This window comes from Bufo gargarizans, chromosome 2 (genome assembly GCF_014858855.1).
Source record: "Bufo gargarizans isolate SCDJY-AF-19 chromosome 2, ASM1485885v1, whole genome shotgun sequence".
NCBI lineage: Eukaryota > Metazoa > Chordata > Amphibia > Anura > Bufonidae > Bufo > Bufo gargarizans.
In genome coordinates this window covers 227899307-227911928 of record NC_058081.1, presented here as the reverse complement: position 1 = coordinate 227911928, position 12622 = coordinate 227899307, and the positions used below count along the sequence as shown (strand labels likewise).

Here is a 12622-nt window from a genome sequence, read left to right as displayed (position 1 = left end):
AGTGTCTAAAGATGGGAAGGACTGGGACCTCCTTCTGCCCTATCTCATGTTCGCAATGCGAGAGGTACCTCAGGCCTCTACTGAGTTCTCGCCCTTCAAACTGCTATATGGCAGACACCCTTGCGGTCTCTTGGACATGGCCAAAGAGGCGTGGGAACAAGAACCCACTCCACATAAAAGTGTCATTGAGTACGTTACCCAGATGCAAGATCGGATAGAGACAGTGTTGCCTTTTGTTAGGGAACATATGGAGGCAGCTCAGCGAGCCCAGAGTCGGGTCTATAATCGGCAAGCTCGGTATTTTTGTATTTTGGACCTCACAAAAGGGTACTGGCAGGTGCCCTTAACGGAGGCTGCCAAAGAGAAGACTGCCTTCATCACGCCTGAGGGGCTGTATCAATATAAGTTCTTCTTACCCTTTTGTCTGCATGGCGCACCCGCCACTTATTAGTGACTAATGGACATTGTGATTCGACCACATTGTCGGTACGCTTCGGCTTACCTGGACGATATTGTCATCCACAGTACTGACTGGGAAAGTCACCTACCCAAAGTGCAGGCTGTAGTGGACTCCCTTCGGAAAGCTGGCCTAACAGCTAACCCCAAAAAATGTGCGATAGGGTTAGAAGAGAATAAGTACCTGGGGTATGTCCTTGGGCACGGAGTCATCAAACCTCAAGTGAACAAAATAGAGGCGATACGGAATTGGACCCAACCTGTCAGCACTACGCAAATAAAGTAATTCCTGGTAATGGTGGGCTATTACATGAGGTTTGTTCCCTACTTTGCTACTCTAGCCGCGCCATTGACAGGTTTTGGTTACGCCCAACTTCAAGAGGGAGTTTGTGGTACAAACTGATGCCTCCGAAGTAGGCCTCGGTGCTGTACAGTCTCAGGAAGTCAATGGGGAGGAGCATCCTGTTATCTTCTTAAGCCGCAAGCTCACCCCATCTGAAACCAGGTACAGTATAGTGGAGAGAGCGTGCCTGGCTATCAAGTGGGCACTAGAGTTTCTCCACTACTATTTGTTGGGGGAGAAAGTTCCGCCTGGTGACGACCGCTCCCCTCTCAAGTGGATGAGCCAGGCCAAAGACAGGAATGCCCGGGTCACCAGATGATTTTTGTCTCTGCAGAACTTTAAGTTCTCGGTAGAACACAGAGCAGGCCAGTTGCAGGGAAACACGTATGCCCTATCCTGGGTGCATTGTCTGGCGTGTGTCCACCCCCTCAGGGGGAGGGGTATGCGACACAGTTAGGGGTTGTGTCTGGCAAGGCAGGCATTTTCCTCCCAGCATGTGTGGCTGGGCTGGTTTCTAGCCAGGTGAGGTCAAATACCGGACTGGAGTCTAAGTGCCGGTCTGGGTTTTTGGCAGCACCTGGCTGTCCTTAAATAGGCAGCTGGGCTCAGCTGAGATGTCTGGAGGGCTGAGAGCCACACGCTGGGGAAACAGGCCCCCTAAAGCCTGCTGTGGACTACTGGAGGCAGAACTGCCAGCAAGGTGACTTGTGTTATATGACCTTTCCATAGTGTGTGAATTAATACCAAGACTGCAAAGTTACGTGCTGTTTTGTTCAATTGCCTCAAGTGTGAATAGACACTGAAGTTTTGAGTTAAGAACTTGTATTTTGCCTCTGTACTGCGCCCGCTTACCCAATCTACCAGAGCGAACCCCACAGCTCATATGACTAGTTTTAAAGACAGGCAGGGATACAACAAAGTCACTTCAATACAGTTTATTGCTTGTTCCAGCCAACTTATAGTTCAGTTCAGCCGGGGCAAGTAATCAATTCATGTCATCCAAAATAAAGTCAAGCAGTCTCGGGGTCCACATGCTAGTGTTTGCTTCACACATGCCTTGGAGGGTGTAAGCTGCAGCCTCTCACATAACAGACACACCCTGCCTCACGTTGCTGACTTTTAAACGCAATCATGGACATAGCCCACATATAAACCTCGGAGTGGATAGTGGGGAATAAGCACGCACCCAGCTTTTTGCTTACTCCCAGTAAAAGCCAGGCCCGTATTAGCCATTAACAGCTATACTAGGTATCAACAGTGTCCACTATCTATCTTAGTGGACACTCTAGCTTCTGGCTTCCACTCCACCAAGGCTGGGTACCTTGGTGGCACGTCTCAGGCGCACCACAGCAAACCATAATATATCTCCTTAATAGGTTTCCTGCACCATTCTGGGAGATACATACCTTCCTTCATATGTGAGGCCTGTCACTGCCTCACACTAGTTACTAAAAGTTTGATTCCCATTTATTAAACCTCAATCTGTGTTTTGTGATCTGACCATGATAAAGCCCTATCCCATGTGTAATTCAGGTGAAATTAAGCGTCATGTTATCATATTCAATCAGCTTAGCAAAACTTCATAAAGTATATTCAACAATCATACATTTTAATGCAGAAGGGTTTCTATCAGGGGCGGACCGGAAATATACCCTACAGGGAATTTTCCCGGTGGGCCAATGCCCCACAGGGCCACCAGAGCTCTCTTCACTGCTACTGGCCAGGTACACACTACTGGGGGCACTATAGGGGTCATTATACAGGAAGCCCAGGAAGCATGCTAAAGGTAGGGCTGGCTTTGTGCTGTGGTACACATCTTACCTCCTAAGCTCCATATCTTAGAGACATTTGGAGGAGAAGGACAGAACGTGGCAGCTGTTGATGACCACCATGGAAGGACAGCTTCTGGGGAGATTTTTGTGCTGCAATGTGGTATTTGTTTTTTTGGGATGGTATTTTCTGTGCTGCACTATGGTATTACTGCCCATTCCAACTTGTATTGGTCCCATCTACTTGTATTGCCCCTCCTTCTGTCAAATTTGACCCACCTACAACATTGAGGCCACTTTTAGGTTTTTACAGGACCATTAAGTTGCCGATCCACCCCTGGTTTCTAGTGATATGAAACTTGATATGAAAAACAAGAGACTTCCCTCAAATTAAATTTTACAATACTCTCAAGGGTTGGACACTTACCGATATCACTGCTATACAATGAAGATCTACCACGATCTGATGGGGTAGTATACCCTAACTGATTATTTACTATTAAATGAATGCTTCCTCCAATTCGGTAATGAGGTAGGCTTGAAATCGTAAAAGTCTCAGCAACGATGCCTTGACCAGAAAAAGAAGCATCACCATGAACCTTAAAGAGACAAATGAAGAAACTGTGTAGTAAACATTCTATTTCCAACCAAATTAATCAGTTTAGTAAATTCTTAAAGGAAATCTGTCACCATGAAATTCACTGTTAAAGTGTAACTGTCGTTTTAGTTTATTAATAATCTAGTGTAGGGACAGGGATGTCAAACATTTTGTAATATACTTTATTCCCAACATCTGCAATACATGTACGGCTGATATCAGGTCTTTAAAGTTTGCACCCCCCCCCGGCTCAGCTAAGTGGGTACCATAACTGCCAAGATCCTGTTGTTTTACACAAGAGACATTGGCAGAGTCAGTGACTGGTAATTATGACAATCACAGACTTTTTTTTATCCCCTCAGGTGGTCTGCACTGCGCTGTGCTCTGTAGCAGGGCTTAAAGGGAGTCTTTCACCTAAAATGACCATTATACACCACAAACATCATGATATCCATTACATTCCCCATATTATAATCTTACCTTTCATATTGCGGTCCATTGCCTATTGTCTCTTAAAAACGCTTTTATTCCATATGCTAATTAGGTTTTGAAGGCCGAATAAACGCCGCTCCTGAGCACCTTCAGAACCTAATTAGCATATGGAATAAAAGCGTTTTCAAGAGAAAATAGGCGATGGACAGCAATATGAAAGGTAAGAATGTAATGGATATCATGAGGTTTGTGGTGTATAATCGTCATTTTAGGTGAAAGACTCCCTTTAGGAACATAGTGATTCTCCCATAGGCTGCAATGGTAAATAATTGCAGTCTATGGAATAAGCAATCAGACAATTGCATGTTCATGTCCTCTAGGAAGACTAAAAATAAATGTAAAAAATAAAAATAAAATCCGTAATATACAAAAATGCTAATTACCACCTTTCCTCATTTAAATTTTTTTAAAAAAAAGGGAGATGTAAATGTTAAAAAATAAAATTAAAATAAAACACTGAATAAAAATTGATCAAAAAGTCAAACACACCCCAAATTGGTATCAATTAAAAATACAGATCGCCCTGCAAAAAGTCTTCAAAAAGCTCTGTAGATATAAAAAGTTATGGAGTCAGAATATAGTGGTGCTATCTCTGGCGCTCTCACAGAAATAAATGGCGCTACAGCGTGTTTTTCCTACCAGCCGCTCCGTCCATTTCAGGGGGGCCCCTGCAGTAGGACTCCCTTCGATCTGATAGTTATCCCCTATCCTGTGAATAGGGCATAACTTTCTATAACTGGAATACCCCTTTATTATAGGAAATGGATGTTATATTGTTCAGTATATGATTGATCTCCCATTATTGTATTTCTAGCTGCTAGACCTGCAGCAAGTTTACTTTCATTAATTTTTTTGGACTGGTACATTTTCTTTTTCTTTTTCTTTTTTCTCATAGGTGGCAAACCTATGGCATTGGTGTCAGAGGCGGCACTCAGAGCCCTCTCTGTGGGCACTCACACCCTGTAAAAAGTCTATGGTGTACCAATATACCTTAGACTTTTCCTGCCATTCATTCAGCGCAGGGCGCACTATGAACAGCACAGGCAGCGCATTGAATGCAGACAGGCTATTATAGCTAAATGATAAAGTACATGGAAGATACACTATACTGGACTGTAGTATTCAGGGTAAATTGTTGTGTTGGCATTTTGCCCTAAAAAAGGGGGTTTCGGGTTGCAGTTTGGGCACTTGGTCTCTAAATGGTTCGCCATCACTGGTATAGGTTATGTACTGTCCTCATTAAATAATTTTATTGGTTCCAGTCCATGCCTTGACAGCCTTATATTACATTTGCTTCTTACTGAATATATTTTGTCTGTTGGTAATAGGCTATTAGTGCACTCTGCATCTGTTGGATTTTATAATGTGTTAATTTGTAACTAAGTGAGCCGTCCTTATTTCTTACTTTATTAGGTCCCTTTCACACGAGCGTGATTTCCGCGCGGGTGCCATGCATCACTTCTGGAATGCTTTGAAATCGCAGCATGTTCTATATTCTGCATTTGTAACTCAGGACAGGCCCCATAGAAGTGAATGGGGCTGCGTGAAAAACGCATTGCATCCGCAAGCAAGTGCGGGTGCGATGCGTTTTTCACTGATGGTTGCTAAGAGACGCTGTTTGTAAACCTTCAGTTTTTTATCACGCGCGTGAAAAACGCATCAAAACGCATTGCACGGGCGCGGAAAAAACTGAACAACTAAAAGCAATCGCAGACAAAACTGACTTGTTTTAGTGCCAAAATCGCAGCATTTTCACTGAACGCACCCTGAACGTATCCGGATCAAATCCGTCACGCCCGTGTGAAACCAGCCTTATACAATCTAGTTGTTATAGTTCCTAGCGAAACCTCCTGCCCAAGCACAGCTATATAACTTCGCAAATTTGTAACTGTAATGGTGGCTGACTGCACCACTGTATATATTGATGCCGGCAGAATTAATCATATCTCGAGCTGTCCGTTACAAAAAAACTGAACTCCTCCAGTTACCATCTAGGCTAAGAGTAACAAAAAAAAATAATAATATTGCAATTATACGTCAAGGAGAATTAAGCATTATGATCATGTAACTTAGTGATATCAGGTTACCATGTAATTTAGAACTATTACATTGCATAGCTATAATTCATACATTTCCATTTACCTGAAGACATACAACTTGGTCACCAGGTTGTGCACAGCTATCTGGAGAGTAGTCTCCTTCCGACAAAGATTGTTGCCTTCCACGAGCTTTGCCAACAGCGACCGGGTTAATTGCTTCCAAGTGTGAAGGATTTGGTAACAGTGTGACATGAAGAGCCTTATCTGATCCAAAATCCAAATCAACTGTCGAAGTCAAATGGGAGAGAACATCGCCTATTGCTGGGGAGGTTTCTGGGAACTCGCTTAAGCCACGCATTTTCCGAAACATTAGCTGCAAATAAAAAGTTTCAGAATGTTTACTAAGTGATAACGTGGAAAAAAATAAGTTGGGGAATACTTCTCAAAATTGGTGCAAAGGTAAAAGTGAGGACGAGCATTTTTTCTCTTAAGCTTTATCTATTAGATTCCTAAATTAGACTTTTGTCCTTCAGCCACGTTCCTGTTGCTGCTCCAGAGTAAGGCCTCATGCACACAATCGTATCAGTTATGCAGCCCGAGAAATCTGCATAACTTCTATGTTTTTTGCAGATCCATTGAATTCAATGGTTCCTCCGTGGTCCACATTTTGCAAACAAGAGTTGGACATGTTCTATCTGTTTGCAGAATGGACACAGGAAAGTGGAGAGCTCATAGATGACATCTCTGTGCAGTGCGTTTTTTTGCGGACCCATTAAAATGAAGTGGTCCGTGTGCAATCTGCAAAAAATGTGTATCGGATACAAAATTACCGTCATGTGCATGAGCCCTAAATAAGTCAACCTACGCTCATGTTGTCCTATCTGCTCAAGTTGTGCGAGTCGGTTACTAAATCTTGAACCCCAAACATTGGGAGCAATGTGGGTTCAGAATCTCCACTTGCAATTTTAAAAAAATTAAAAGGGGATATCCCGTGACTAATGTAAAACATTAAAATCAGACATCATATAGTCTATGACAATCTCAGTGAAAAAAACAAAAGAGGTGGCGCTATACAGATACATTTTAATTACATGCAATTGCAAAAGTATTCAGATCCAGGTGCTGGTTTGAAAACTATAGAATATTTTTTGTGGGACAACCCCTTTAACTACTTATCCAAAAATGTCAAAAGTAAATAAAGCAGCACATACATTCATATGTGTCTTGCCAGTCCTAAACTTACTATTATGGTGCTTATGCCAATAAGAGGTCATTCACAGACCTTCCCTAAACATACTGGACCACAGACATGTGCCTAGGTTGCTTTCTGAGTAATACAGCCGAAAGAGATTAGTGCATATTAAACAAATTAAAATCCTACAACTCATACCAAATACTGAACATTTAACTATTACCTCAGGTGGGAATTGGAGAAGCCCAGTGAGAAGGTTAAGCCGCCCTCTGTGTGGCATTCCTATAATCACATCGGTGACACCACTGAAAGAACACACTTTAAACATCTCATGGAAGAAACCCATCATGCTTTCTGCGCCCTCTCCTCCATATCGTTTTACAGTTGAAAATTTAGTAGCCAAAAAATGATCAAATTCCTGTGAAAAAGACATGAAAAAATAAGGAACACATAAAATAAAATAAAAAAACATTACAGAAAAAGACAATGGGGCAGATTTATGAATCTGGTCAGTAAGGAAGTATAAAGATGTGTCAAATTTATTACAGTGGTTCACTATGGATGATACAATTAGTGCTTGGAGACACACTTTTGTTGTTGAGTTACTTTGTGCTAAAATGTTATCACACGGTGCCGAAACTTTACCCGTGCCCTTTCCCACTACGTCACACACCCTCAGAAACAGCACAGTGGAAAATTATTTCACCCCTTAAGGACCTCCGCCATACTGCATATGCCGGCGTATTAACACCTTGTATGCCCTGGTCAAAGATGACCGCGGCATGCAGAGGGTTTGCGGATGGTACGGGTGCCCTCCGCATCTCCATCGGGTCCCCGCGCTGCAGTGGCAGGAACCCGATAGCAGAGAAGGCAAGCCCGATGCCTTCCATAGGCATCGGAGCTTGCCTTCTACGGAAGCCTGCGAGATCCAGCCCTTAGGCTGGGTCTCACAGGCAGGCTGTCAGCATAAGGCCTCATGCACACGACAGTTTTTTTTCACGGCCCGCAAAAACGGGGTCCGTGGGTCCGTGATCCGTGACCGTTTTTCCGTCCGTGGGTCTTCCTTGATTTTTGGAGGATCCACGGACATGAAAAAAAAGTCATTTTGGTGTCCGCCTGGCCGTGCGGAGCCAAACGGATCCGTCCTGAATTACAATGCAAGTCAATGGGGACGGATCCGTTTGATGTTGACACAATATGGTGCCATTTCAAACGGATCCGTCCCCATTGACTTTCAATGTAAAGTCTGGAGTTCTGTTATACCATCGGATTGGAGTTTTCTCCAATCCGATGGTATATTTTAACTTGTAGCGTCCCCATCACCATGGGAACGCCTCTATGTTAGAATATACTGTCGGATATGAGCTACATCGTGAAACTCATTTCCGACAGTATATTCTAACACAGAGGCGTTCCCATGGTGATGGAGACGCTTCAGGTTAGAATATACAAAAAAACTGTGTACATGACTGCCCCCTGCTGCCTGGCAGGTGCTGCCAGGCAGCAGGGGGCAGACCCCCCCCCCCCCCTGTTTTTAACTCATTGGTGGCCAGTGGGCCCCCCCTCCCCTGTTGTTAACTCGTTGGTGGCCAGTGTGCGCACCCCCCTCCCTCCCTCCCTCTATTGTTTTAATACATTGGGGCCAGTGTGCGCGCGCCCCCAACCCCCCCTCCCTCCCTCTATTGTTTTAATACATTGGGGCCATTGTGCGCGTGCCCCCCCAACCCCCCCTCCCTCCCTCTATTGTTTTAATACATTGGGGCCAGTGTGCGCACCCCCCCAACCCCCCCCCCCCCCTCCCTCCCCCCATTGTAATCATCATCGGTGGCAGCGGAGTAGAAGATTTTCATACTTACCTGGCTGCTGGCTGCTGCGATGTCTGCGTCCGGCCGGGAGCTCCTCCTACTGGTAAGTGACAGCAATGCGCCGCACAGACCTGTCACTTACCAGTAGGAGGAGCTCCCGGCCGGACGCAGACATCGCAGCAGCCAGCAGCCAGGTAAGTATGAAAATCTTCTACTCCGCTGCCACCGATGATCGGGGGGGGGGGGGGGGGGCTGGGGAGGGGGGGGTGCGCACACTGGCCCCAATGTATTAAAACAATAGAGGGAGGGAGGGGGGGTTGGGGGGCGCGCGCACACTGGCCCCAATGTATTAAAACAATAGAGGGAGGGAGGGAGGGGGGTGCGCACACTGGCCACCAACGAGTTAACAACAGGGGAGGGGGGGCCGCACAATGATATTCAAACTGGGGAGGGGGGGGTCTGCCCCCTGCTGCCTGGCAGCCCTGATCTCTTACAGGGGGATATGATGGGGTTAATTGTACTATCATATCCCCCTGTAAGAGATCGGGTGCTGCCAGGCAGCAGGGGGCAGTCTTGTACACAGTTTGTAGTGTATTCTAACTAGAAGCGTCCCATCACCATGGGAACGCCTCTGTGTTAGAATATACTGTCGGATCTGAGTTTTCACGAAGTGAAAACTCAGCTCTGAAAAAGCTTTTATGCAGACGGATCTTCGGATCCGTCTGTATGAAACTAAAACCTACGGCCACGGATCACGGACACGGATGCCAATCTTGTGTGCATCCGTGTTCTTTCACGGACCCATTGACTTGAATGGGCCCGTGAACCGTTGGCCGTGAAAAAAATAGGACAGGTCATATTTTTTTCACGGCCAGGAAACACGGCTCACGGATGCGGCTGCCAAACGGTGCATTTTCCGATTTTTCCACGGACCCATTGAAAGTCAATGGGTCCGTGAAAAAAAACGGAAAACGGCACAACGGCCACGGATGCACACAACGGTCGTGTGCATGAGGCCTAAAAGCTGACAGCCAATGCATTACAATACAAGATGTATTGTAATGCATTGCAGAGGGAATCAGACCCCAGAAGTTGAAGTCCCAGAGTGGGACATAAAAAAGTAAAAAAAAATATACGTTTTTTATAATAAAAAAAATCCTAAATAAAAAAAACACACAAAATTGCAAAACAAATAATAAAAAATTTGAAGAAAAAAACAGACATATTGGGTATTGCCGTGTCCGTAACGACCGGCTCTATAACAATATCACATGCTCCACCCCCTCACCTGAACGCCGTAGGAAAAAATTAAATAAAAACTGTGCTAAAACAACCATTCTTTTGTCACCTTACATCACAAAAAGTGCAACACCAAGCAATCAAAATAATACTAATCAAACCATCACCTCATCCTACAAAAAATTAGCCCCTACATAAAACAATCGGGCAAAAAATAAAAAATAAAACTATGGCGCTCAGAATATGGGAAAATATAAAAAAAGAGACATATTAGGTATCGCAGTGTCCGTAACAACCAAGTCTATTAAAATATCATATGAATTAACACCTCAGGTGAACACCGTAAAAAAAAAAAAAGAGTGTCAAAAAAGCCATCTATTGTCACCTTACATCACAAAAAGTGTAATACCAAGCGATCAAAGTGTCAAACGAACCCCAAAATTGTACCCATTAAACAGTCATCTCATCCCGCAAAAAATGAGACCCTACTTAAGAGAGTCGTCCAAAAAAATAAAAAAAACTACGGCTTTCAGAATATGGAAACACCCCCAATTTTTTTTTATTTTTTTTAAAACTTTATTATGAAAAAACTGAAGCAAACAACCAAAAAAAGGAGGCATATTTGGTATTGTTGCATCCGTAACAATCTGCTCTATAAAAACAGCACATAATCTAACCTGTCAGATAACATTGTAAAAACAAAAAATTAAAACGGCGAAAAAGTGTAATATAGAGCATCCAAAAATAGTATCAACAAAATGCCACCCTATCCCGTAGTTTCCAAAATGGGGTCTTTTTTTTTGAGTTTCTACTCTAGGGGTCATCAGGGGGTCTTTAAATCTAACATGGCAACTTAAAATTATCCCAGTGAAATCTGCCCTCCAAAAACCACATGGCGCTCCTTTCCTTCTGCGTCCTGCCTGTGCCCGTACAGCAGTTAATGGGGTGTTTCTGTAAACTACTGAATCTGGGTAATAAATATTGAGTTTTGTTTGGCTTTTAACCCTTGCTTTGTTAGCGGGGAAAAAATGGATTAGAATGGAAAATCGGCCAAAAAAGTAAAATTCTGAAATTTCATCTACATTCTTGTGGAACACCTAAAGGGTTAACAAAATTTGTAAAAGCAGTTTCGTTTCTAAAATGGAGCTATTTATGGGTGGTTTCTATTATGTAAGCTCACAAAGGGACTTCAGACCTGAACTGGTCCTTAAAAATTGAGTTTTGGAAATTTTCTTAAAAATTTTAAGATTTGCTTCTAAACTTATAAGCCTTCTAACGTCCCAACAAAAGAAAATGTCATTTACAAAATGATCCAAACATGAAGTAGACATATGGGAAATGTAAAGTAATAACTATTTTAGGAGGTATCACTATCTGTTTTAAAAGCAGAGAAATTGAAATTTTGAAAATTGCTAATTTTTCAACTCAAATTTACTACTGTCATGAAGTAAAATATGTGACGAGAAAAAAAATCTCAGAATGGCTTGGATAAGTTATCACCACATAAAGTGAGACAAGGTGAAAAATGGCAGGGTCCTGAAGGGGTTAAAAGATCCATAGCGAAATGCATCAAAAGGCAACAAATTTTAGCGCATTTTACAAAAAAAAAGTCTAGGTGCATTCGCAATAATAAATCTGCCCCAATGTTTCTCCTAATGGTCTGGAGGACTATATATACTCCAGGATAGACATATTTCACCAGCACAAACCCATCCGCACTAGAGTGAGTGACACTGCTGGATTAAAAGGGATGACTAATCTTAATAAGCTATTGAGGCATATGGACATCGCACAGGGGTCCTCTTTTTAAGCCAGAGCAGATAGTAACATGTCATTCTAGAAGTAACTCAGCAACCACTGCAGGGGAAATGTATGGCCGGCAGCAGCTTTCCTCAGAAATAAAGGAGGACTAAATGAGAAAACCCCCTTTTAGCTTCAAACCTACTGCAGCACTGCCTAGAAAGGAAAGAATTGGGAAAAAGTATGCATAAAAGGGTTTCCGCACAAGTGTACATGGATTTACCTGGCATTCAAGCATCAGCTTTGCCAAATTTTTCTTCTCTTCTGTTGAAAAGGTTTCATGCTTTAACTCTTCAAATCTTCTGGAAAACCATTCCCGCTCTTCTAAGTTCTGTAACTGGCTTGTTTCCACAGAAACCTGTCCACAATATGTGTGATCCAGGTACGCCAGAACCTCTTCAAGCGTCGCTTCCTCTTTTCCTATATTTAATAAGCCTGTTTAAAAAGGGGAGAGTAAGATCAAATTTTTATTCCGATGCATTTTTTTTTCCAGGCGTCTTTTGATGCGGTTTTGATGTCGTTTTTCATCCTGTCCATTTCAGTGAGAACTATGGACACACGATCTGTATCAAAAATGGGCGTCACCACTTGTTTCTGTGGTGTGGTTTTTAAAACTGTATGTGGAAAAAAGTGCTATATGAATTAACAAACATATTCCCAATTTAATTCAATGGAGATGAATTGTAAGCATTTTTGGATGCATAATCAGAGACACGTATGAAAACAACTCAGTGTGAACCTACTCTTACAGGGAGACAGATGCAGCAGAAAGGATATGCCCCCTGACCTGTTATAGGGAGAGAATGGCAGCTGAAAGGACATGCCACCTGAGCTACTTTAGGGAGAGAACTGTAGCAGATAGGACACACCCTCTAAATTGCCATCCTGA

At 43.2% G+C, this 12622-nt stretch overlaps 1 protein-coding gene across 2 annotated transcripts in view; it reads right to left on the bottom strand.

The window, feature by feature from the left end:
* DHTKD1 (dehydrogenase E1 and transketolase domain containing 1) overlaps positions 1-12622 on the bottom strand; it is a 72403-nt gene that overhangs the window by 42242 nt on the left and 17539 nt on the right. For both annotated transcript variants that reach the window (XM_044276749.1, XM_044276750.1), the window contains exons 3-6: positions 11957-12168; positions 7113-7307; positions 5801-6070; positions 2996-3167 (exon numbers count right to left, since the gene is read on the bottom strand). In XM_044276749.1, coding sequence (XP_044132684.1) covers positions 2996-3167; positions 5801-6070; positions 7113-7307; positions 11957-12168 — 849 coding nt within the window. The remainder of the gene's footprint in view (positions 1-2995; positions 3168-5800; positions 6071-7112; positions 7308-11956; positions 12169-12622) is intronic.